The following is a 27,261-nucleotide window of genomic DNA, read 5'->3' on the forward strand; positions in this document are numbered from 1 at the left end:
GTTCTGCGGCCCGTTTATGTTGGATAAGTGAGACTCTACTGTATTATCTTTTTTCATATTTTTTTTTATTTTTCTCCTTTCTGTTTACATAGTTTTCAACTTGTTGCCAATTCGTCTCTTTTCTTGGTTTTCCCTGCTGTTTAGTCATTAAAAAGGTTAATCTATCCATATTTTTTATTTCTGAAACTTTAATTAACCAATCTGCTTTGCTGGGTATTTCTTTTTGTCTCTAATCTCTTCCATAAATGATTCTGGCAGCTGTTGTTAAATATGTTACTATTTTTTTCTTCATTTGAGCCCGGGGGAAAGTTTGAGATTCCTAATAAATATAATTCGGGGAGTTTATTAAGTCTTTTTTTCTATTATCTTTTGTAGGCTTTCATGGATTATTGACCAGAATTCTTTAGCTTTCCTACATTTCCACCAAATATGGAAATATGTGCCCTCTTCCTCTCCACACTTCTAGCATTTTGTATTCATACTTTTATTTATCACTAGCTGTGCCCGGCCACGCGTTGCTGTGGCGAAGTCTGGTGGTATGGGAAATAAAGTATTGAGGAATTGTTGGTAGTTAAGGTAAAGGGTAAAGGTTTTCTCCTGACATTAAGTCCAGTCGTGTCTGACTCTGGAGGTTGGTGCTCATCTCCATTTCTAAGCCGAAGAGCCGGCGTTGTCCGTAGACTCCTCCAAGGTCATGTGGGATGACTGCATGGAGCGGCAGCAATTGGATAAAAACAAATTAGATAATCTGTGGAAGAGGCCAAAGAGAGGCCTAAGTCTGCCTGTCCCCTCGGCTGAGTTGGTTGCTAGGAGACCAAGTGGGCAGAGATTAGCCCTGTAACTGGCAGCAATTGGATAAAAATAATTATTCCTTTCCCTCTAATTAGAACTTTATTTTTCTTTTCTTTTTGTTGTATCAACCTAGAGGCGTGGATGATGGGTTGTGTTGTCAAATTTTGAGGTTGGGGGGCCTTTAGTTTTGTTGTTTTGTGGGTCGCCGTGATGCCATCACTCATTTATATATATAGATACCTAGTTTTTTTGGTGTTATATGGTGGGTTTTGAGGGGAATTGACCTGGACATTTTGGAGTTGTAGGTACTGGGATGTATAGTTCACCTGCAATCAATGAGCAGTCTGAACTCCACCAATGATGGAATTGGACCAAACTTGGCACACAGAGAACTCAAGACCAGCAAAACATACTGGAGGTCTTTGGGGGATATTCACCTTGATTTAAAGGAGTTGTAGTTCACCTATATCCAGAGAGCACTGTGAACCTAAACACCAATGGATCGGGACCAAACTTGGCACGCATACCTGATATGCTGAAATTGTATTATTTTGGGGGAAACTGACCTTCCTTTCTGGGAGTTGTTGTTCACCCACAAATCAGAGAAACTGTGATCACCACCAGTGGACGTGAACCAAACTTGGCACACAGAACCTCCATGACTAACTCAAGCTACTTGAGAGCTTGAGAGAACTGACTCACCATAGTGGGAGTTGTAGTTTACCCTACAGCCTGAGAGCATGTAAAGGGCCAGGCTGCGGCCCAGCTGGCTAGTAACCAGCTGCAATAAATCACTACTGACCGAGAGGTCATGAGTTCGAAGCCCGGGTCGGGTTAAACCCCCGACCATTAAATAGCCCGGCTTGCTGTTGACCTATGCAGCCCCGAAAGACAGTTGCATCTGTCAAGTAGGGAAATTTAGGTACGCTTTATGCGGGAGGCTAATTTAACTAATTTACAACATCATAAAACTGCCAGCAAAACACGAGGAAAGGAATGAGGAAGTACAGCCACTAGTGGACAGTGAAGCAACAGCTCCCCCTGTGGCTGGAATCGTGAAGCTGGAAAAAATGTTAAATGCCTCTGTGTCTGTCTATATATGTTGTTTGTCTGTTGGCATTGAATGTTTGCCATATATGTGTTCATTGTAATCCACCCTGAGTCCCCCTTCGGGGTGAGAAGGGCGAGGAACATGAGGAAAGGAATGAGAAAGTACAGCCACCAGTGGACAGTGAAGCAACAGCTCTCCCTGTGGCCGGAATCGTGAAGCTGGGGAAAAAAATGTTAAATGCCTCTGTGTCTGTCTATATATGTTGTTTGTCTGTTGGCATTGCATGTTTGCCATATATGTGTTCATTGTAATCCGCCCTGAGTCCCCTTCGGGGTGAGAAGGGCGGAATATAAATACTGTAAATAAATAAATAAAGCAAACTTGCCCAACATAACCAACTTTAACTACTGATGGGAGTTTCTCTGGGTTAACTTGGAATGAAGTGAGTTGTAGTTCACCTTATGCATTTTGTACAATTAAAAATAGTCTTTTTCAAATAACCCTGGCAATGCCAGGTACCCAAGCTAGCAACGTAATATAATATAAAGCATGTAATATAATATAAAGCATTATAATATAAATGCACTCTGCGCATGCTCAGAAGACCAGGAATTCTCAAGGATTGCCATATAATATTTGAAACTAGATTATATGGTCAATGTAGATCCATATAAGGAAGTGTGTTAAAGCACTGAGCTGCTGAACTTGCGAAAAGGTCCCAGGTTCAAATCCTGGGAGCGGAGTGAGCGCCCATTGTTGCACCAGCTTCTGCCAACCTAGCAGTTTGAAAGCATTCCAATGTGAGTAGATCAATAGGTACCGCTCCGGCGGGAAGGTAACGACGCTCCATGCAGTCATGCCGGCCACATGACCTTGGAGGTGTCTACGGACAACGCCGGCTCTTTGGCTTAGAAATGGAGATGAGCACCAACCCCCAGAGTCAGACATGACTGGACTTAACGTCAGGGGAAACCTTTACCTTTACTTTAGACCCATATAATGCAGTCTGAGCTGTCCTGAATTGCATCATGTGAGTCTACACAGACCATATAATGTGACTTTGAACCTTTAAAATTGAACTTAGAATGAGGATCGGAAACAAGCAAGAGATGAGAAATAATACCTTGGTGGTCCATGAGCTAAGCAGAGGCTGGATGGACATCTGTTGGGAGGGATCGGATGGTGCCTTCCTGCCTGGCAGAATTGGGTCAGACTAGATGGCCTTCAGGGGTCCCTCCCAACTCTGGAATTCGGTCTTTATTATATTTCTGAGCCACTCGTTTGCCTTAATGCAACAGGTCCAAGGTTTTGATTTTTGAAGAGGTTTTTTTGGAGGGTCCAGTTTGTGCTCCAATTGCCTTGCATTGTGTCCGGAGACTAGGAGAGAATAGGCCTATGATCCGTTGACGCCCGATGGCCGCTGTCTGCCAGGCCTTAATCCCAAGGGCTCTGGGTTTTATTAGGGAACAAGCGGGAGCTTAAGGGGCTTCCGGAGGAGGACGCCTGCTCAGCAACCCCGCACTGCGCAGCACACAATCCCTGGCGAAAACACAAGACTCACAACAGTCCCTTCAGTCCTTCTTACCAAAGTACATTGGGAAGTCTACTTGGAGGGAAATTAAACCGTGGTATTTGTATTACAGCAGTCCGGTGCAGCCTCCTTCCTTCACAATAATAATAATAATAATAATAATAATAATAATAATAATAATAATAAACAATAGACATTGACAAAATCACGATCTGCCAACTGCAAAAGGCCACCCTACTGGGATCTGCATGCATCATCCGAAAATACATCACACAGTCCTAGACACTTGGGAAGTGTTTGACTTGTGATTTTGTGAAACGAAATCCGGCATATATATCTTGTTTGCCATGTCATACAATAATAGAAATAACAGAAAAACAAGAAAACTCATGACCATTCATCATTCACGGCACCCTCGCAGTGATGTTGACCGGCTATATCTGCCTAGAAGATCAGGGGGCAGAGGACTCTTACAAGTCAAACAAGCAGTCAAAGAAGAAGAACATGCCCTGGCAGAATATGGAAACCAAGTGAAGAACCTGCTTTGATTGAAGTCAAAAATCAGACACTCCTCAAAGCAAAGCAGATAAAAAAGCAGTACAAGAAAACCGCACTACAAACTGGAGCTGACAGCTGGCACAACAAAACATTGCATGGAAAGTTCCTTGACAAAATTGAAGGAAAAGCTGATAAGGAGAAGACCTGGCTCTGGCTCACGAATGGGACCCTGAAGGAGGAGACAGAAGGCCTGATCCTTGCAGCCCAGGAGCAAGACATCAGGACAAAGGCAATTCAGGCCAAGATCGAAAAATCAGCTGATGATCCAAAATGCAGACTGTGCAAGGAAACTGACGAAACCATTGATCATCTCCTCAGCTGCTGTAAGAAAATCGCACAGACAGACTACAAACAGAGGCACAACTATGTGGCCCAAATGATTCATTGGAACTTATACCTCAAGTACCACCTCCCAGCAGCAAAGAACTGGTAGGATCACAAACCTGCAAAAGTATTGGAAAACGAGCACGCAAAGATACTGTGGGACTTCCGAATCCAGACTGACAAAGATCTGGAACACAACACACCAGACATCACAGTTGTGGAAAAGAAAAAGGTTTGGATCATTGATGTCGCCATCCCATGTGACAGTCACATTGACGAAAAACAACAGGAAAAACTCAGCCGCTCTCAGGACCTCAAGATTGAACTGCAAAGACTCTGGCAGAAACCAGTGCAGGTGGTCCCGGTGGTGATGGGCACATTGGGTGCCGTGCCAAAAGATCTCAGTCGGCATTTGGAAACAATAGACATTGACAAAATCACGATCTGCCAACTGCAAAAGGCCACCCTGCTGGGATCTGCACGCATCATCCGAAAATACATCACACAGTCCTAGGCATTTGGGAAGTGTTTGACTTGTGATTTTGTGATACGAAATCCAGCATATCAATCTTGTTTGCTGTGTCATAATAATAATAATAATAATAATAATAATAATAATAATAATAATAATAATAATAATAATAACAACAACAACACAGTCCTAGACACTTGGGAAGTGTTCGACTTGTGGTTTTGTGATACGAAATCCAGCATATCTATCTTGTTTGCTGTGTCATAATAATAATAATAATAATAATAATAATAATAATAATAATAATAATAATCACACAGTCCTAGACACTTGGGAAGTGTTCGACTTGCAATTTTGTGATACAAAATCCAGCATATCTATCTTGTTTGCTGTGTCATACAATGTCGTTGTGTCAATAATAATAATAATTTATTTGTTTGACCAGTCATATGACCATTTCAAAGTGCAACATAAATAAAAACAAGACAAAAAGGATGGGAGGACAGCAGCTGACCTTCTGTTTGCTGTCAAAATCTTATTTTCCTGATTCTTCTTTCAGGAAATGTGCTCTTTTCTTGATAGCTTCCAGGATAAAAAGGCTTACTCTGATTATGGTGGATCTTTCTTGCAAGAGGACTGTCAGAAGATCATTTCTGTTGGGAGACCTAAAATTAGACAGTAATGGATGTAAACATCTGTGTCGAAGTTCAGCATATGCTGGGCTGTCAATCAAAAAATGTTCGATATCTTCCACTATTTGTTCTCCCCAGACACAAAATCTCTCATTTCTTGGGATGTTACAGTAGCGACCAGTTTGCATCATAATACCAAGTTGTTCAAACCTGGCTCTGGTATATATTCTTCTTAAGGGTAACGGAACTGGAATAGTCTAATAGTGTTCTAAATGAATATTCATTTTGTGGGAAGTTTTTTAAGTAGATGTCAAGTGGCCATCTGTCTGGAGGGCTTTGATTGTTCCTTCCTTAAGGCTAGAACAGGCTTATACTGGATGGACCTTGGAGGTCCCTTCCCACTCTAATGGAATATGATGCTGCTTTGAAGGTTTTTAAGCAAAGACTAGATGGCAATCTGTCAGGAAGGTTCGGATGGTGTCTACCTTAATGGCACCATCCATAGGTTCAGGTTGGATAGTCCAGAGTGCACTCTGTGCATGCTCAGAGGACCAGGAATCCTCAAGGCAAGGCCTAGGAGGCCATTCCTCACCATTGGTCCCTTCCTTACCTAGCTGGGGATAGTGGGAATTGGAGTCCAAGAGGATGAAATGACACTTTCATAGCTTTGTAAGTGAAAACAACAAAAGGCTTATTGAGAAGGAGGCACAAATGGCCAAATCTTTGCTCCACATGCAGAACTTTAAGGCAAACTTTGGAAAAGAAATCCAGATTCCCATCCTGTTATCTTCAGCACCCCAGATAGCGCATTCCAAGTTGGAACTAAAACCCGGAGCGGATGCACCACTGGATGGGTTTTATCCTGTCCAGTTGCTAACGTCGCCTTCTTGATTTTGGAGAATCTCTGGAGTGGATTCAATCGCTGGAATGGAAGCCGCCAGCTGTCATTAATGTATATTAATGGCTGACCTTTGGAGAGAGAGAGGCAGAGGATAGGTTTCGCTTGGCCCTGTCGCCCACAAGTGGCCACTTTTGTTATTGCTGCTTCCAAATATTTACTGATTTGCATTATTTTTATCCTGCCTTTGTCTCAACTCAAGGACTCTCACAATAACTTTGAAAAGCATCTTCTGGGGAGTTTCCATTTTTTTCCCAAACACACAGACACACACACACATTGGATATTCGTCTGCTTCAGGGATTCTGGAGGTTGCGATCCACCCCGAATGAGCTTTTACAGCAGCAAGTCCTTCACTTTAGTAGGGTTTGCTATTATCTTTAGTATTGTCTATCCCCGCCTAGGTCCTCAACAGGGTTTGCCATTATCCCGTGTTATGTTTCTGCGCAAAGTCTGGGGATGCGTCCGCTGCAGATGTTGGGGTCCTGCTATGCATTTCTGGAATAAACATCAGAGCTCATGAAGATGAGTGCCAAAGAAACGCCACGCGTGGGAATTTCCTGGCTCCGTCCCATGCCCCAGACGGCAGACCCCCTCCTTTATAAAAAATACTTTTTATTATTATTAATATCATCATCCACATCACAGAAGTCACCTGTCCTGTACAATGAAGAAGAACGACGACCCAAGGACTTGCCCACCCCAAAGGAGACCCCAAAGAAGCAACGTAACTTTGGAAGCTGTGCCCAACCTAAACGTGTTGGAAATCGGAGCAAACTGGGAGGTGGAGTGACAGCTGTCAATCAGTGTCATCCATCAAAACAGGAAGTGGAGTGACAGCTGTCAACCGCCATCAAGCATCAAAACAGGAAGGGGAGTAACAGCTGTTAATTGCCATCATCCATCAAAACAGGAAGTGAAGTGACAGCTGTCAATCACCATCAACCATCAAAACAGGAAAGGGAGTGACAGCTGTTAATCGTCATATCCATCAAAATAGGAAGTAGTGTGACAGCTGACAATCACCGTCAACGCATCAAAACAGGAAGGGGAGTGACAGCTGTCCTTCTCTGTCACCCATCAGAACAAGAAGAGTGACAGCTACCAATCACCATCAACCATCAAAACAGGAAGGGGAGTGACAGTTGTTAATCGCCATCATCCACCAAAAAACTAAGTGGAGTGACAGCTGTCAATCACCGTCAACGCATCAAAACAGGAAGGGGAGTGACAGCTGTCCTTCTCTGTCACCCATCAGAACAAGAAGAGTGACAGCTACCAATCACCATCAACCATCAAAACAGGAAGGGGAGTGACAATTGTTAATTGCCATCATCCACCAAAAAACTAAGTGGAGTGACAGCTGTCAATCACCGTCAACGCATCAAAACAGGAAGGGGAGTGACAGTTGTTAATTGCCATCATCCACCAAAAGACTAAGTGGAGTGATAGCTGTCAATCACCGTCAATGCATCAAAACAGGAAGGGGAGTGACAGCTGTCCATCTCTGTCATCCATCAGAACAAGAACAAGAGTGACAGCTGTCAATCGCCATCAACCATCAAAACAGAAAGGGGAGTGACAGTTGTTAATTGCCATCATCCATCAAAAAAGTAAGTGGAGTGATAGCTGTCAATCACCATCAACCATCAAAACAGAAAGCGGAGTGACAGCTATCCATCTCTGTCATCCATCAGAACAAGAAGAGTGACAGCTGTCAATCACCATCATCCCATCAAAACAGCAAAAGTGACAGCTGTCAATCCCCATACTCCATCAAAACAGGACAGGGAGTGACAGCTATCACCATCACCCTTCAAAACAGGAGGAGGCATGATAGCTGTCAATCACCAGCACTCCCAACATCAAGAGGACACCATCCACAACAATGGAGAAATTTGTGGGAATAAAGTCAACGTTGGCGGCAAGGACGGAAGAAGGCGGCTTTTGGTTTCCTTATCGGACTGGAGGCGCCTCCACCGACCCCTTGGGAAGCCCCCTTTGCAGCCCCCAAAGACTCTTAGGGGGTCTTGGGCCGGGCGCTGAGCCGGAGGGTCTCCCGGAAGTCCCGGACAAACTCCCGCAGGCGGTCCAGGTGGGGGTTGACGTTCTCCTCCATCCACTCCTCCACCGCATCCGGGAAGAAGGCCGCCTCCATCTGCGAGCGCAGCGCCTGCACCAGTCCCTCCCAGTCCTCGTGGACCCTGGGAGTGGGAAACAAGTAGTAAGAGCCTCTAGCCTAGGCCTGGGCAAAGTTGGGTCTTCGAGGTGTTTTGGACTCCGACTCCCACCATTCCTAACAGCCTCAGGCCCCTTCCTTTTCCCTCGCCGCCGCTTAAGCGGCGGCGAGGGAAAAGGAAAGGGCCTGAGGCTGTTAGGAATGGTGGGAGTCGGAGTCCAAAACACCTCGAAGACCCAACTTTACCCATTCCTGCTCTAGCCATCATCACGCGTGACCGGGACTCACTTGAGGATTTTGCTGCCGAATGCCTCCAGGTTGCGAGGGTTGCCAAATCGGTGCTTCCGGTGATACGGACTGAACCAGCCTTTGATGGAGCTGTGAACATACACAAACAACACAATGTCTCTTGTTCATTGATCCCCAGGAATACAAAACCAGGCCTCTTCCTGTCGCTTCCAATGGTCAAAATCCCCGGACACTGACCTCTCCTCATCCAGGACCTTGACCACCGAGTCCTTCAGCTGACCGTTGACCTGCTCCACCATCCGGTAGATCTCCGAGCCGGGAAAGGCCCCGTTGCCTTCGCTGGGGAGAAGGAGGCACAAAAACAGGGCTAATGGTATGGTTATCAAGTCTTTGGATAGCAAATCACTCTGTTTATATGACCCATGGACACATGAAAGGACTTGTATTTCGCTTCTCCTTTCCAAAGAAAACTCCCAGAATCTTTTATCATTAACCAAGGTTTCTGGAAATCGAAGTCCAAGATACTCACAAAGTCTGGGAATCACCGCTTTGGACATTTCGGTTGCATTGTAAAATACTTTTGGGTTTATTATTACAGTAGAGTCTCGCTTATCCAACATTCTGGATTATCCAACGCATTTTTGTAGTCAATGTTTACAACACATCGTGATATTTTGGTGCTAAATTCGTAAATACAGTAATTACTACATAGCATTACTGTGTATTGAACTACTTTTTCTGTCAAATTTGTTGTTAAATATGATGTTTTGGTGCTTAATTTGTAAAATCATAACCTAATTTAATAGGCGTTTCCTTAATCCCTCTTTATTATCCAACATATTCGCTTATCCAACGTTCTGCCGGCCCGTTTATGTTGGATAAGTGAGACTCTACTGTATTATTGTTTATTTATATTATACATACAGACTAGGATCATAAGTCCATAACTCAATGGCCTACAGCCCCATTACGCTATGGGCAAAAAAGTGAACCCCAGATGGCCGTCTGTCAGGAGGACTTTGATTGTGTCTTCCATTCTTACAGAATGGGGTTGGACTGGATGGCCTTTGGGGGTCCCTTCCAACTCTAGGGTTCTAGGATTCTATGACCAAGGAAGAATATACCGAAACACAGGCAGACGCACCAAGTACCCTTGGTCAGATCCATATTCTGGAAGCCGAGGATGGAGAGGACCTTCTTCTTGGTGGCCTCCGTGAATCCACCTAAAGGAAAGACAGTAAAATAAAAGGTTTGAGAGCCATAAATCTCTCCATGTTGCCACCAGAAATGGCTACACAGGTCCCCCGTGCTCTGAGGTTTGCAAGTCAAGAGGATGTTGTATTCCTTATTTATTTACTAGCTGTGCCCAGCCACACGTTGTTGTGGCGAAGTCTGGTGGAATGGGAAATAAAGTATTGAGGAATTGGTGGTAGTTAAGGTCAAGGGTAAAGGTTTTCTCCTGACATTAAGTCCAGTCATGTGTGACTCTGGGGGTTGGTGCTCATCTCCATTTCTAAGCCGAAGAGCTGTCCGTAGACTCCTCCAAGGTCATGTGGCCGGCATGACTGCATGGAGCGCCGTTACCTTCCCGCTTCCCGTACCTATTCATCTACACTCATTTGCATGTTTTTGAACTTTAGGGTTGTCAGAAGCTGGGGCTAACAATGGGGGCTCTCTCCGCTCCCCCAATTCAAACCTGTGGCCTTTCGGTGCAGAAGTTCAGCAGCTCAGCGCTTTAACACGCTGAGCCATCAGGGGATATTATTTCCTAATGGTTGTGAATATACAATATTTCTGATTTTTTTTTGTCTGTGTTAGCTGGCCCTGATTGTTTCCTTTGTGGAATTTCCAATTTCCCTGCTTTCAGAGTGTTGCTCTTTATTTACTGTCCTGGTTGTAGAGATTATATTGTTCTGTATTATTCTATCACAGTAATTATTTCATATTACAGTAGAATCTCACTTATCCAACATTTGCTTATCCAATGTTCTAGATTATCCAATGCAGTCTGCCTTTTAGTAGTCAATGTTTTTGTAGTCAGTGTTTTAAATTCATTGTGATATTTTGGTGGTAAATTTGTAAATACAGTAGTCACTACATAGCATTACTGCGCATGGAACTACTTTTTCTGTCAAATTTGTTGTCTAACATGATGTTTTGGTGCTTAATTTGTATAATGATTACCTAATTTGATGTTTAATCGGCTTTTCCTGAATCCCTTCTTATTATCCAACATATTCACTTATCCAACGTTCTGCCGGCCTGTTTATGTTGGATAAGTGAGACTCTACTGTATATTTAAGGGCACCGGACCCCCACCTCGTTTGCACCCCGTTTCCCCACAGGGTCCCCATACCATTCACCAAGGTCTGCAGACACACCGCCAAGGAAGGGATCCCCACCGGAAGGAGCTCACAGAGAGCGGAGTAGTGGTCGTACCTGCAGGGAAGGAGGGAGGAAGAAAAGAAGGAATGGAGAGGGAGAGGGAAAGGGAGAGGAAAGAAGAGAAAGGAAGGAAGGAAGGAAGGAAGGGAGAGGGAGAGGGAGAGGAAGGAAGGAAGTGAGGGAGGGAGGGAGAAAAGAAGGACAAAAAGAAGGAAGGAAGTGAAAAGGAGGAAAAGAAGGGAAGGAAAGGAACAAAGTGAGAGAGGAAAGAAGGGAGGGAGGGAGAGAAAGGAAGGAAGGGAGAGAGAGAGAGAGAAAGAAAGAAAGGAAGGACGGAAGGAGAAGAAAGAGGAAGGAAGGAAAGAAGGAAGGGGAAAGAAGGAAGGAAGAGAGGGAAAGAAAGGAATTAAAAGAGAGGAAGAGAGAGAGAAAGGAAATAAGAAAATGGAAGGAAGAGAAAGGAAGGAAAAAGATGGAAGAAAAAGGAAGGAAGGGAGAGAGAAAGAGAGGACGAATGAGAGGTAGGAAGGGAGGGAGGGGGGGGGGAGAAAAGAAGGATGAAAAGAAGGAAGGAAGTGAAAAGGAGGAAAAGAAAGGAAGGAAAGGAAGAAAGAGTGAGAGAGGAAAGAAGGGAGGGAAGGAAGGAAGGAAGAGAGAGAGAGAGAAAGAAAGAGAAAGGAAGGAAAGAAGAAAGGAGGGAGGGAGGGAGGAAAGAGAGAGAAGGAAGAAAGGAAAGAAGGAAGGGAGGGAGAGAAAGAAAGGAATTAAAAGAAAGGAAAGAAGGGAGGGAAGGAGAGAAAGGAAGGATGGAAGGAGAAGAAAGAGAAAGGAAGGAAGGAAGGAGGGAGGAAGGAAAGGGAGGGAAGGAAGGAAGAGGAAAGAAGGAAGGGAGGGAGAGAAAGAAAGAAATAAGAAAATGGAAGGAAGAGAAAGGAAGGAAAAAGATGGAAGAAGAAGGAAGGAAGGGAGAGAGAGAAAGAGAGGACAAAAGAGAGGAAGGAAGGAAGGAAGGAAGGAAGGAAGGAAGGAAGGAAGGAAGGAAGGAAGGAAGGAAGGAAGGAAGGAAGGAAGGGAAACAGAGAAAAGGAGAAGGAGAGAAAGAAAGAGGAAGGGAGGAAGAAAGGGAAACAAAAAGGGAGAGACAAAGAAAGAAGGAAGGAAGGGAGGGAGGGAGGGAAATGGAAGAAATCAAGCTTTGTCTTTTGGCAAGATGCATTCCCAGCCTTTCTCCAACCCTTCTACGAGGTCCAGCCCATCCAGGCCCGTCTCCCTCCCCATCTCCCCCCAGGGACCCCCAGCGGCTGCTCCCCCCCAGTCCTTGCCTCTGCCACCCGGTGAGAGCGATGCCCTGGAAGCGGAGGGTGGGGCTGGCGCTGGGCATGGCCTGGATGACCTTGAGCCACCGGAGGTGGTTCTGGAGGTGGGCCTCCATGGGGGGCCAGGCCTGGGCCGGACCCGAGGTGCCCTTGAAGGCGCTGGCGAACCAGACGGCCCCGAAGCCGCACTCGGCGTATTTGGAGACATACTTCCCTGCAAGGAGAAAGATAAAGACAGCGCGAGCACATAAGGTCCTGCAAAGTAATTCCATGGTACTTCCATTAAAGTTGAGCATACAGTTGCACTGGAGGACATCGATATATTAAGGAGGTGTGTAGTCGAAATACTATACTAATACTAAGGAGGTGTTTTCTCTGCACCTTTTCTAGGCCCTTCAAAGCAAATCCATTGGAAGTTAACCATAAAATAGCACAGGAGGGCCTTAAATTGGTGGAGAGTGTTCTCTTTTGGCATTTTGTAGGCTGCCCAGTGCTATTCTATTATTATTATTATTATTATTATTATTATTATTACAATAATAATAATAGATTGGCACTGGGCAGTCTACACATTTATTTATTTATTTGCAGTATTTATATTCCACCCTTCTTTCTCACCCCAAAGGGGACTCAGGGCGAATCACATTGTACACACATAAGGCAAACATTCAATGCCATATAAACATAGAACAGAGACAGAGACAGACGCAGAGGCAATTTAAACCTTCTCCAGCTTCCAGCTTCCTGAGGGCATGCTTGATTCCGGCCACAGGGGAAGCAGCTGCTTCATCATCCATTGCGACAGCAACTTCCTCATTCCAACGGCGGCTGGATGATTTTTATGGTGTCGTAAATTAGCCTCCCCACATATAAGTGGTACCTAAATTTCCTACTTGATAGATGCAACTATCTTTCTGGTTACTTAGGTCAACTTTCTGGTTACTTTAGGTGCTCACCCCGACACAGGCTGGCCTCGAACTCATGACCTCTTGGTCAGAGCGATTTATTGCAGCTGGCTGCTAACCAGCCTGCGCCACAGCCTGGCCCCTTATTATTATTATTATTATTATTATTATTATTATTATTATTATTATTATTATTTTATTATGACACAGCAAACAAGATAGATATGCTGGACTTCATATCACAAAACCACAAGTCGAACACTTCCCAAGTGTCTAGGACTGAGTGATGTATTTTCGGATAATGCGTGCAGATCCCAGCAGGGTGGCCTTTTGCAGTTGGCAGATCGTGATTATTATTATTATTATTATTATTATTATTATTATTATTATTATTATTACAGTGCTATACTATTGTTGTTTTGTTGTTGTTTTTGTTGTTGTTGTTATTATTATTATTATTATACCCCGCTTTATATCTCCTGAAGGAGACGCAAAGTGGCTTACCATAAAAGCATCAGCATACAATTGAAAATATACAAACGTGCAAACGCTAAAACAGGATTGAATATAAACAGTATTTTTAAAAATCCCCATTAGACCGTATTCAAAGTTAAATGTCTATGGTCCACTTCCACCGGAAGCCATTCTTTGCAATAAGGATTCACTATGACTTGTGATTTTGGGTTTGCGGGAACGCCTCCCTCGTAGGGATTTGGGAGTTGAAATTATACACATTCTGGAATGAGAACAAATAAAAAATAAGCAACGCAAACCTATTTGTTGTGTGTCGAAATCCGGTGCGTAGAACCACAGCATGGGAGAGGCCTGTTTGGCGATGCCCGACTCTGAAAAAAGGAGGAAATGCATATAGGATGGATCACTTCTCCCTTACAGAGATGGGGAAAGTTGCTTTTTTAGGGGGGAACTACAACTCCCAAAATGCTTCTTCAGGATATCCATGATATTTGGAATATCCAAACCAAGAGAGGGGATTTTCCAACCCCGGTTAAGGGTCCAAACCCGCAGATCCACGGACCAGGGATGGAGCTCCTCAATGTCTCCAACAAGGGCTCACCTTGGATGGCGGCCACGTTGACCTTGCGCAGCATGTCGTCCCAAAGAAGAACCCGGAAGCCTTCGCCGGCGACAAAGCCCACCACTTCCCGGATGTGGTTCAGGTACATCTTGCCCACGTCTCCGGCGTTGCGGCTCAGCCAGTTCTTGGAATCCGTCCCTTCGCCCAAATGGAAGACCTGGAAAAGGGAGGAAGTCACTCCTACTCAGAGGAAGATGCTACTGCGTGGAAGTGAGTCTGGGGAATCTCCTTCTCTGGAGGTTTGAAGCTGGGGCTGGATGGCCATCTGTCTGGAGGGCTTTGGATTGTGTACTTCTGCCTGGCAAAAGGGGGTTGGACTGAATGGACCTTGGGGTCCCTTCCAAGTCTATTATCATTATAATTATTATGATTAGTATTAGTATTACTATTATTATTGCAGAGACTGGAAGGCCATCTGTTGGGACGGCTTTGATTGTGTCCTGTGTGGTAGAAAAAGATTAGATTAGATGGCCATTGGGGTCCCTTAAAGTCTATTATTATTATTATTATTATTATTATTATTATTATTATTATTATTATTATTATTATTATTATTTTACAACCTCTCAGTTTTAATCCATGTTTTTATTAGTTCTTGTCATTTGTTTTTATTGGCTAATGTTTAAATTTAGGGCTTTCTGGGACAGCTTTCTGCTTGGCAGAAAAGGGTTGGATTGGATGGCCCTTGGAGTCCCTTCCAACTTAGGGATTCTATGATTCTATAACCTTACTTCTCCATGAACTTGCTAATATGTATGAGGCTGGATGGTCATCTGTCGGGAGGGCTTTGGATTGTGTACTCATGCCTGGCAGAAGCGGGTTGGACTGGATGTCCCTTGGGGTCCCTTCCAAGTCTACTAACATTATTATTATTAGTAGTATTATTATAGTTGCTATATGGCCATCCATCGGGAAGGTTTGGACTGTGCTTTTCCTGCCTGGTAGAAGTGGGTTGGATTGAATGGCCCTTGGGGTCCATAATAATAATAATAATAACAACAACAACTACTACTACCACTATTGTAATTATTATTATGGGAGCTGGATGGCCATCTGTCGAGATGGCTTTGATTGTGTCCTGTGTGGTAGAAAAAGATTAGATTAGATGGCCATTGGGGTCCCTTCAAAGTCTATTATTATTATTATTATTATTATTATTATTATTATTATTATTATTATTATTATTTTACAACCTCTCAGTTTTAATCCATGTTTTTATTAGTTCTTGTCATTTGTTTTTATTGGCTAATGTTTAAATTTTTTATAATTGTGCATGTCTTTTGTCTATTGTTGTGTTTTATATTGCTATTGTTTTTATTCGGGCTTGGCCCCATGTCAGCCTCCCTGAGTCCCCTTTGGGGAGATAGAGGCGGGGTATAAAAATAAAGTTGTTATTATTATTGTTGTTGTTGTTGTTGTTGTTGTTGTTATTACTGGAGCCTGATGACCATAAGTGGGGAAGGCTTTGATTGTGTCTTCTTGCCTGGCGGAAAAGGGTGGGATTGGATGGCCCTTGGGGTCTCTTCCAAATTTGGGATTCTATGATTCTATAACCCTATTTCTCCATGAACTTTGTAATGTGTATGAGGCTGGATGGTCATCTGTTGGGAGGGCTTTGGCTTATGTACATCTGCCTGGCAGAAGTGGGTTGGACTGGATGTCCCTTGGGGTCCCTTCCAACTCTATGCATGAGCACAAAACAGGGAAGGGCCGGCACCTGCAACTCCATTCTTGGAATCATAGAATAGTTGGAAGGGACCCCAAAAGGTCATCCAGTCCAACCCTATCCTGCCCTGATGGGTTACGAGGGCTCCCGTTATCCCAGTGTGCCACGATGCATTGGAAGGCTTCGCTCCACATTCAAAGTACCTCGTCTGCCCCGATGTGGACCCAATGGGAGCGGCGGTGCTTGCTGAGGACCTGGGTGAGGACTGCCTTCAGGAGGGCCAGGGTCTCTGGCGCGTGCGGGTTGAGGCTGTTGGGGAAGCGCTCCACTTCCCGCAGGTGGCGGTACTTGTCGTGCTTCAGGATGAACTGCAAACGGAGAAGAGGCAAAGAGGTGAACCTCGTCCATTCAAACAGGGGACTTGAAGATCCAGAATGGGAAAAGAAGGGTCTTTAATACTCTGTACTCCAGGACCCAGTACACGGAAAGGAGGGACTCTGGGTGTGAAGAAGACTCTAGAACCCAGCATGGAGAAAGGGGGGACTTTAGGGCCCAGAGTGGGGAAACAGGGGACTCTAGGGCATATCATGGGAGAGTAGAAGACTCTAGAACCCAGCATGGAGAAATGGGGGGCTTTAGGGCCCAGAGTGTGGAAACATGGGACTCTAGGACCCATCATGGGAGAGAACTCAAGAACCCAGTATGGAGAAGGGGGACTATAGGGCCCGGAACGGGGAAAAAAGGGACTCTAGGACACATCATATGTGAGAAGAAGACTCTAGAACCCAGCATAGAGAGAGGGGACTTTAGGGCCCAGAGTGTGGAAACAGGGGATTCTAAGACCCATCATGGGTGAGAAGACGACCTTGGAACCCACCATGGAGAAAGGGGACTTTAGGGCCCAGAGTGGGGAAACATGGGACTCTAGGACACATCATGGGAGAGAAGAAGACTCTAGAACCGAGCAAGGAGAAAGGGGGGACTTTAGGGCCCAGAGTGTGGAAACATGGGACTCTAGGACCCATCATGGGAGAGAACTCTAGAACCCAGTATGGAGAAGGGGGACTATAGGGCCCAGAATGGGGAAACATGGGACTCTAGGACACATCATGGGAGAGAAGAAGACTCTAGAACCCAGGATGAGGAAAGGGGGAATTTTAAGGTCTACAAAGGGCCCAGAGTGTGGAAACATGGGACTCTAGGACACATCATATGTGATAAGAAGAATCTAGAACCTAGCACAGAGAAATGGGGGACTTAAGGACCCAGAATGGGGAAACAGGGGACTCTAAGACCCATCATGGGTGAGAAGACGACCTTGGAACCCAGCATGGAGAAAGGGAGGACTTTAGGGCCCAGAATGGGGAAACAGGGGACTCTAAGACCCATCATGGGTGAGAAGAAGACCTTGGAACCCAGCATGGAGAAAGGGAGGACTTTAGGGCCCAGAATGGGGAAACAGGGGACTCTAAGACCCATCATGGGTGAGAAGAAGACCTTAGAACCCAGCATGGAGAAAGGGAGGACTTTAGGGCCCAGAATGGGGAAACAGGGGACTCTAAGACCCATCATGGGTGAGAAGAAGACCTTGGAACCCAGCATGGAGAAAGGGAGGACTTTAGGGCCCAGAATGGGGAAACAGGGGACTCTAAGACCCATCATGGGCGAGAAGAAGACCTTGGAACCCAGCATGGAGAAAGGGAGGACTTTAGGGCCCAGAATGGGGAAACAGGGGACTCTAAGACCCATCATGGGTGAGAAGAAGACCTTGAAACCCAGCATGGAGAAAGGGAGGACTTTAGGGCCCAGAATGGGGAAACAGGGGACTCTAAGACCCATCATGGGTGAGAAGAAGACCTTGGAACCCAGCATGGAGAAAGGGAGGACTTTAGGGCCCAGAATGGGGAAACAGGGGACTCTAAGACCCATCATGGGTGAGAAGAAGACCTTGAAACCCAGCATGGAGAAAGGGAGGACTTTAGGGCCCAGAATGGGGAAACAGGGGACTCTAAGACCCATCATGGGTGAGAAGAAGACCTTGAAACGCAGCATGGAGAAAGGGAGGACTTTAGGGCCCAGAATGGGGAAACAGGGGACTCTAAGACCCATCATGGGTGAGAAGAAGACCTTGAAACGCAGCATGGAGAAAGGGAGGACTTTAGGGCCCAGAATGGGGAAACAGGGGACTCTAAGACCCATCATGGGTGAGAAGAAGACCTTGGAACCCAGCATGGAGAAAGGGAGGACTTTAGGGCCCAGAATTGGGAAACAGGGGACTCTAAGACCCATCATGGGCGAGAAGAAGACCTTGGAACCCAGCATGGAGAAAGGGAGGACTTTAGGGCCCAGAATGGGGAAACAGGGGACTCTAAGACCCATCATGGGTGAGAAGAAGACCTTAGAACCCAGCATGGAGAAAGGGAGGACTTTAGGGCCCAGAATGGGGAAACAGGGGACTCTAAGACCCATCATGGACGAGAAGAAGACCTTGGAACCCAGCATGGAGACAGGGAGGACTTTAGGGCCCAGAATGGGGAAACAGGGGACTCTAAGACCCATCATGGGTGAGAAGAAGACCTTAGAACCCAGCATGGAGAAAGGGAGGACTTTAGGGCCCAGAATGGGGAAACAGGGGACTCTAAGACCCATCATGGGCGAGAAGAAGACCTTGGAACCCAGCATGGAGAAAGGGAGGACTTTAGGGCCCAGAATGGGGAAACAGGGGACTCTAAGACCCATCATGGGTGAGAAGAAGACCTTAGAACCCAGCATGGAGAAAGGGAGGACTTTAGGGCCCAGAATGGGGAAACAGGGGACTCTAAGACCCATCATGGGTGAGAAGAAGACCTTGGAACCCAGCATGGAGAAAGGGAGGACTTTAGGGCCCAGAATGGGGAAACAGGGGACTCTAAGACCCATCATGGGTGAGAAGAAGACCTTGAAACGCAGCATGGAGAAAGGGAGGACTTTAGGGCCCAGAATGGGGAAACAGGGGACTCTAGAACCCAGTATGCCTGAGAGGCAGAGCCCCAATTGTTGGCTGGCTTCAATGTGAGAGAATCAGCTTCTAGGTTTTTAATCTGGAGCTCTCCAAGGTGCTGAGTATCACTTTCCCAATAAATCTGCAGCACCGTCAGGCTTTCTTATGAAGTTCTGACTAGAACCCGGAGTGGATTGTGGTATCGTTGCTACAGATCTAACACAGAACCACTTCCAAAGTACAGCCGTTTGCCAGAAAAGTATTAGCATGAAACATTATTATTATTATTATTTTATTGTATGACACAGCAAACAAGATACCCTGTTTCCCTGAAAATAAGACATCCCCAGAAAATAAGACTTAGTAGAAGTTTTGCTGAATTGCTAAATATAAGGCCTCCCCCAAAAGTAAGACCTAGTAAAGTTTTTGTTTGGAAGCATGCAGGATCAGTAAATGTACATACCATAGATCGTTGTACATGGAAATAAAGGAAGTAACAAGAAATAATAATAATATAATAACTTTATTCTTGTATCCCACCTCCATCTCCCAGAAAGTACTCAGGGCAGCTTACACAGGGACGAGCCAAACAACAACAACATAAATTTACATACGAACAGAAATGTAAAACAGTAATTTAAAAACAGTATAGCAATAAAATATAATATAGAAATTCTTGAAAGGGTTTGGTTACGCTGGTTTGTGATGACAACTACTGTACAGTAGATAATAAATTTTCATTTTTTAAAAATTCAACCATAAATTTGAATTCTTCTTTGTGGAAAAATAATACATCCCCTGAAAATAAGACCTAGCGCATCGTTGGGAGCAAAAATTAATATAAGAGACTGTCTTATTTTCGGGGAAACAGGGTAGATATGCTGGATTTCATTTCAAAAAATAACAAGTCGAACACTTCCCAAGTGTCTAGGACTGTGTGATGTATTTTCGGATGATGCGTGCAGATCCCAGTAGGGTGGCCTTTTGCAGTTGACAGATCGTTGTTATAATAATAATAATAATAATAATAATAATAATTATTATTATTATTATTAATTGCTTGTTTCCTTGCAACTTGAGTGTCTGGGGAGGAATGCAGCCGGGTGGGAAAGGCGAGGGCCGGAAGGGGCCCAGCTCCAGGAATAGCGCTGCTGCCGCACCCAAAGAGGAGGAAGAGTCCATTCTCTTTGGCCCACAAGCCCAGGCTTCAGGCCTGTTTGCCCAAGAACCAGACCGACCAGATCTAAAGCCCCAGGGGAGGATCTGGCCCTTTCTCTCGCATCAGGAACCCCAGGAATTGACTATCAGAGGTGGCTGCGTGACCTCACTGAACTAGTAGTAATAATAACAGGGACCGACCCATGCCCTGAGTTTCTTTTGGGGGAATAGCAACACCCAGAAACCTCCAACTAACACAAGAGATTCTGAAATAATATTCTCTCTGAAAGCTTTCCAAGGTTGGATTGGATGGCCTTTGGGTGTCTCTTTCAGCTCTAGAATTCGGTTATTCTACAACAAGCTGAATGGACATCTGTCAGGAGGGATCAGATGGTCAAAAGGGTTGGACTGGATGGTCCCTCTTCTCCCAGGTGTATTGTCATATTTATGAGAGGTACCTATTAATCTACTCACATTTTGCATGTTTTCAAACTGCGAGGTTGGCAGAAGCTGGGGTTAACAGCAGAAGCTCACCCCCGCTCCCCGAATTCAAACCGCCGACCTTTCGGTCCACAAGTTCAGCAAATACCTCCAGTATTTTTTGCTGGTCATGGGGGCTCTGTGTGCCCTTGCATTTTATCTATGAATTTTATAATACTAATTGCACTATCAGTAATAATAATAATAATACATCCTTATTTATATCCTGCTTTTCTCCCTCACGGGACCCAAAGCGACTTACAACATATTAAAATCACATAAACAACAATTAGAGTATATCAATAATATAAGCATAATAGGATGAACAAGTTAAATGAAACCATCACAGTATAAATTCAAGTTCATGAGTCATCCATTTTAACTTGCATGATGGTGGTGAGAATAATAATAATAATAATAATAATAATAATAATAATAATAATAATAATATGTCATAAGATATACTGCTGGCATTATAAATTGGACACAGGAGGAACTGGACAACTTGGACAGAAAAACAAGAAAACTCATGACCATTCATCATTCACTGCGCCCTCGCAGTGATGTTGACCGGCTATATCTGCCCAGAAGATCAGGGGGCAGAGGACTCTTACAAGTCAAACAAGCAGTCAAAGAAGAAGAACATACCCTGGCAAAATATGTAAAGCAAAGTGAAGAACCTGCTTTGATTGAAGTCAAAAATCAGAAACTCCTCAAAGCACAGCAGACAAAGAGTCAGTGCAAGAAAACCGCACTACAAACTAGAGCTGACAGCTGGCACAACAAAACATTGCATGAAAAGTTCCTTGACAAAATTGAAGGAAAAGCTGACAAGGAGAAGACCTGGCTCTGGCTCACAAATGGGACCCTGAAGAAGGAGACAGAAGGCCTGATCCTTGTAGCCCAGGAGCAAGCCATCAGGACAAAGGCAATTCAGGCCAAGATCGAAAAATCAGCTAATGACCCAAAATACAGACTGTGCAAGGAAACCGACGAAACCATTGATCATATCCTCAGCTGCTGTAAGAAAATCGCACAGACAGACTACAAACAGAGGCACAACCATGTGGCCCAAATGATCCATTGGAACCTATGCCTCAAGTACCACCTCCCAGCAGCAAAGAACTGGTGGGATCACAAACCTGCAAAAGTATTGGAAAATGAGCACGCAAAGATACTGTGGGACTTCCGAATCCAGACTGACAAAGTTCTGGAACACAACACACCAGACATCACAGTTGTGGAAAAGAAAAAGGTTTAGATCATTGATGTTGCCATCCCAGGTGACAGTCACATTGACGAAAAACAACAGAAAAAACTCAGCCGCTATCAGGACCTCAAGATTGAACTTCAAAGACTCTGGAAGAAACCAGTGCAGGTGGTCCCGGTGGTGATGGGCACATTGAGTGCCGTGCCAAAAGATCTCAGCCGGAATTTGGAAACAATAGACATTGACAAAATTACGATCTGCCAACTGCAAAAGGCCACCCGACTGGGATCTGCACGCATCATCCGAAAATATATCACACAGTCCTAGACACTCGGGAAGTGTTCGACTTGTGATTTTGTGAAACGAAATCCAGCATATCTATCTTGTTTGCTGTGTTATACAATAAAATAATAATAATAATAATAATAATAATAATAATAATAATAATAATAATGGTAGACAGGTGGGCCTCCCTTACCTCTGCATGTCCGAACGTTTGCACCAAGGGGATCACCTCCAGCTTGTTCAGTTCGGCCAGAGCCAGGATCCGTTCAATATCTTCTTCGCTGCCGGAAGATAAAAGTGACCGCTGCATTAATTCCAACCAGGTATAATAAGGCAGGGAAACAGGTGCATTTTGAATCCTATTCCCATTGATTTAGAATGGACACTGGACCCTTCCGCCCTCTCTCCGGCCACATTTGGGTCTACTGAGTGGCCCTTTGCTTTGCCCTTCTGTAATGAAGTACGAATTTTTGGTTTACAGATATTATGTTTAATTGTGTGTTTATGTTTTAAAAGGGTAAGTATTACAGTTATTGCATCTCAGCATTCAGAGGCTGGTTGCCATGGAGAAATAGGCAGAGCCAACTGCTGTTTAGTTGAAGAAGTGCAGAGTTTAAAAAAGAGAGTCAGTCTGTGCTCTGATGAGGCACAGGGAAGATTGATTCCAGGTTGATGGGATCAAGGAGACTCAATTGTTCATTTTGAGTCGGTTTTTAAATAAGTTTGGTGACTTATTTAATGTAGTCTGTGACCTAGTAAGGCACAGAGAATCTGTGATAGTATATCACAGGGGTGACTGTGGTTTGAAGTCACTGGATAGTCCAAGTTTTGAAGTAACAGTTGGAAAGGAGTAGAGGAATAGGTTTTAACTACTTTGAGTAAAAGAAGTGACACTTTAGAGAGTTTAATTCATCTCATTCTAATATTGTAACTGTTAATAAGAATACCTCTACGTGAGAAACATCATTGTAACCACTAAGCTTTGTGCCTGAATAAACTTGTTATTGTTCTTCCAACATCTAAGCCTCTGTCACATATATTCTAAACCAAGTTATGCTACCCTTCAAAGTAAAGGAGAAGAAAGGGGAAAAAAGTAAAAGGTCTCCTCCCTGAGTCTTTGGTGGTTTGCATCTTTACAAATTGGTGTTAGTTGTGCATAGTCCTTTACAATTGGTGGCAGTCGTTATAAACGTCTTCACAAATTGGTGGCAGCGGTGGAATAAAAAGATTCCCCCCTGCCTGAAAGAACCTCGGTCGTTATATAGCTCTTTACACCTTCTTACCTGTAAGCATAAGGAGACCTGAGGACTTCTAGTTCTCCGCTGAAGGGGAACATGTCTTCGTACTCAATCAGGACCCCATTGGCCCCCAGTTTGGAGAAAAGAGGGAAGATCTGCAAAGGAGACAAAGTCAGAGATGTCCAATCCAATGTTTTCTCTGGGGAGAAAAGGCAGGAAGGTCCCAAACCTTCCTGATCCATAAGCAGCAAAATGCTGGTATCCCCGCAAGAAAACCCATTTTGTCCCCTTTTTGGGAGCCATACACTTGTGCACATTTATGCACAAGGTAATTTATTTAATAATAATAATAATAATAATAATAATAATAATAATAATAATAATAATAAATATACACTGTATATATAATTAATCATAATATACTGTATATACTCGAGTATAAGTCTAGTTTTTCATCCCTCAGACAGAGAAAAGAGAGATGTAGATAGTTGGGTGGGTGGAATAAGCAAACAGGTAAATAGACAGAAAGGTAGATAAGTAGGTAAATGAATGAATGAATGAATGAATGGTAGATGGATGAATGGACGGAGATAGATAAAAAGGTAGAGAGAAAAAGATATAAAATGATAACTAGATGATAGATAGATAGACAGAAAGACAGCCAGATTCCAAACACTCTTGCTGTTGCCATCCAGGTAAACAAACAAACAAGGAAGCCATGATAAACAAACATAGCTTCCATTCAGATGGTGGAGATGATCTTTGGCTCATGTTCCCCAATGAGTTGAGGATCTCTAGAATGGGTCAAAGGGCCACAAGGACCATCTAATAATAATAATAATAATAATAATAATTTTATTTCTGTATCCCGCCTCCATCTCCCCAAAGGGACTCGGGGCGGCTCACATGGGGACAAGCCCGATCAACATACTGTATATACTCGAGTATAAGCCTAGTTTTTCAGCCCTTTTTTTAAAGACTGAAAAAGCCCCCCTCGGCTTATACTCAAGTGAGGGTCCTGGTTGGCTTATATTTGGGTCAGCTAATACTCAAGAATATATGGTACATTTATTATTTTTCTCTATTATTATTGGTATTATTACATTTATTATTTTTCTCTGTTATTGTTGCTATTACATTTATTTTACCCTATTTTAATTATAATTAATACATTTATTATTTCACTCTGATCTTATTATTATCATTGCATTTATTATTTTACTCTATTTATTACTACATGTATTATTTCCCTGTATTTATTATTATTATTATTATTATTATTATTATTATTATTATTATTATTATTATTACATGTATTATTTTACTCTATTATTATTAAAACGATACATAAGCACATTGACATTGAAGAAGATGAGAATAATGATTTGATCAGAGTTGCACTTAGGCTTGCAATGGGGCTCACCTGCTCCAGGTAGGGGACTTTGGGGGCGGCTCCCTTGAGGTCCAGGTGCACCAGGCGCATGAGGGTCGAGGTGGGTCCTTGGAAGGGCAGCCTCCTGGACTCGGGCCGGGCCTCGGCCCCTGCGCCCCCTTGGGCCCCCCAGAGCTCCAAGGAGGGATCCCTGGCCTTGGCGGACTGAGGGTGGTCCCCTGGGTCGCCCCAAAAGCCGTCCTCCGCATTGGAGCTCTTGCGCCGCTCCAGAGTCAAGCTGCAGAAGAAGGGAAAGAAAAAAGGTCAGGTCACAGATCAGCTGGATGCAAAAGGGAGCCTTTTCCTGGAGTCCCTCCCAAGCCCTCCCGACAGATGGCCATCCAACCTCTGCTAAGAAACCTAAAGAGAGAAGGACACCTCGCCAGACTCCAAAGCAATCTATACTCAACTATAGTTGGAAGGGTTTCCCCAAAGGCCGGAGGGGTGCTAAGGAACCATTGTGTGCTTGTTTTGAACCTGTGCTGCGCTCATTTTGCACCTGTTGTTGCACCCATTTTGCATCCCTTTCACATCTGTTTTGAACCCATTTTGTATCCATTTTGAACCCATTTTACATCTGTTTTGCGCCTGTTTTTGCACCCATTTTGCATCCATTTTGAACCCATTTAGCTTTCTTTTTGCACCCATTTTGTGCCAGTTTTGCTCTCGTCTTGCCCCCCATTGTGCGCTCGTTTTGCACATTTTTTGCACCCATTTTGCGCCTGTTTTGCAGCTGTTTTATATCCATTTAGCACCCATTTCACATCTGTTTTGAAACCATTTTGCACCTGTTTTGCTCCTGTCTTGGTCCCATTGTGCGCTCGTTTTGCACCTGTTTTTACACCCATTTTGCATCCGTTTTGAACCCATTTTGCATCCGTTTTGAACCCATTTTGAATCTGTTTTGAACCCATTTTGAATCTGTTTTGAACCCATTTTGAACCCATTTTGCATCTGTCTTGAACCCATTTTGAACCCATTTTGCATCTGTTTTGAACCCATTTAGCATCTGTTTTGAACCCATTTTGCATGTTTTGAACCCATTTTGAATCTGTTTTGAACCCATTTTGCATCTGTTTTGAACCCATTTTGCATCCGTTTTGAACCCATTTTGCACCTGTTTTTACACCCATTTTGCATCTGTTTTGAACCCATTTTGCATCCGTTTTGAACCCATTTTGCATGTTTTGAACCCATTTTGAATCTGTTTTGAACCCATTTTGAACCCATTTTGCATCTGTTTTGAACCCATTTTGAACCCATTTTGCATCTGTTTTGAACCCATTTTGAACCCATTTTGCATCTGTTTTGAACCCATTTTGCATCTGTTTTGAACCCATTTTGCATCCGTTTTGAACCCATTTTGCACCTGTTTTTACACCCATTTTGCATCTGTTTTGAACCCATTTTGCATCCGTTTTGAACCCATTTTGCATGTTTTGAACCCATTTTGAATCTGTTTTGAACCCATTTTGAACTCATTTTGAATCTGTTTTGAACCCATTTTGAATCTGTTTTGAACCCATTTTGAACCCATTTTGCATCTGTTTTGAACCCATTTAGCATCTGTTTTGAACCCATTTTGCACCTGTTTTGAACCCATTTTGCATGTGTTTTGAACTCATTTTGCATCTGTTTTGAACCCATTTTGCACCTGTTTTGAACCCATTTTGCATCTGTTTTGAACTCATTTTGCATGTGTTTTGAACCCATTTTGCATCCATTTTGCATTTGTTTTGCACCTGTTTTTGTATCCATTTTGCACCCATTTCCCTGCATTTTGCACTCACCTGTCGCGGAAGAAAAACTTGATGCCCGCCAGGACCACGGTCAGAAGGACCACCAGCCGCAAGAGGTTAAGCTTCTGGCTTCGGTGGAGCGCCATCCCTGCTGAAAAATGGACCACAGCAAAAAGGATTGTGGGATTATTATCATTATTGCTGGTTGAGTTCCCCTTATCTGAAAATCTTCAAACGTGCCCCCATCTGTGGCTGAGACAGCAGACCCTTTCCTTTCTGCCGGTTCAATGGAGGCAAATGGTTGATACATCCACAAAATTATTCCATAAAAATAATTATGCGGATAATATAACTTTCTACCGGAAAGTGTGTGTGTATGTATGTGTATATATATATATATATATATATATATATATATGAAACATGACTATATTTAATGTTCAGATTTGGGTCCCCTTTCTCCAAGACATCACATGTTAAACATTGCAAATATTTGAGGAGAAAAATCCATAATATTTCCAGTTTCAATCATTTTAAGAGGCTCAACTTGCAACCATTGCTTTGCTTAATGGCACTTTTTGCCCAGGTTCAGACTAAAACCAATAGCGACCATCACAGGAAATAGTATTATTATTATTGCTATTATTTTGGGACAGAAATTATTATTTTTGGACAATTATTATTA

General features: G+C 43.8%; 1 protein-coding gene across 4 annotated transcripts in view; it reads right to left on the minus strand.

The window, feature by feature from the left end:
- Positions 1 to 6,856: 6,856 nt before the first annotated feature.
- The window catches only part of LOC103281480 (hexosaminidase D), a 33,308-nt gene continuing 12,903 nt past the window's right edge, over positions 6,857 to 27,261 (minus strand). For 2 of the 4 annotated variants that reach the window (XM_062964681.1, XM_062964683.1), the window contains exons 2-14: positions 26,628 to 26,727; positions 24,829 to 25,075; positions 23,451 to 23,560; positions 22,361 to 22,448; positions 16,258 to 16,422; positions 14,368 to 14,545; positions 14,066 to 14,137; positions 12,394 to 12,601; positions 11,043 to 11,125; positions 9,831 to 9,909; positions 8,924 to 9,025; positions 8,726 to 8,815; positions 6,857 to 8,462 (exon numbers count right to left, since the gene is read on the minus strand). In XM_062964681.1, the coding sequence (XP_062820751.1) occupies positions 8,279 to 8,462; positions 8,726 to 8,815; positions 8,924 to 9,025; positions 9,831 to 9,909; positions 11,043 to 11,125; positions 12,394 to 12,601; positions 14,066 to 14,137; positions 14,368 to 14,545; positions 16,258 to 16,422; positions 22,361 to 22,448; positions 23,451 to 23,560; positions 24,829 to 25,075; positions 26,628 to 26,722 (1,701 nt within the window). In that variant the 5' untranslated portion in view covers positions 26,723 to 26,727 and the 3' untranslated portion in view covers positions 6,857 to 8,278. The remainder of the gene's footprint in view (positions 8,463 to 8,725; positions 8,816 to 8,923; positions 9,026 to 9,830; positions 9,910 to 11,042; positions 11,126 to 12,393; positions 12,602 to 14,065; positions 14,138 to 14,367; positions 14,546 to 16,257; positions 16,423 to 22,360; positions 22,449 to 23,450; positions 23,561 to 24,828; positions 25,076 to 26,627; positions 26,728 to 27,261) is intronic. The other 2 variants (XM_062964682.1, XM_062964684.1) reach the window with 1 other exon arrangement.

The sequence above is a fragment of the Anolis carolinensis genome, unplaced genomic scaffold (genome assembly GCF_035594765.1).
Source record: "Anolis carolinensis isolate JA03-04 unplaced genomic scaffold, rAnoCar3.1.pri scaffold_13, whole genome shotgun sequence".
Lineage (NCBI taxonomy): Eukaryota > Metazoa > Chordata > Lepidosauria > Squamata > Dactyloidae > Anolis > Anolis carolinensis.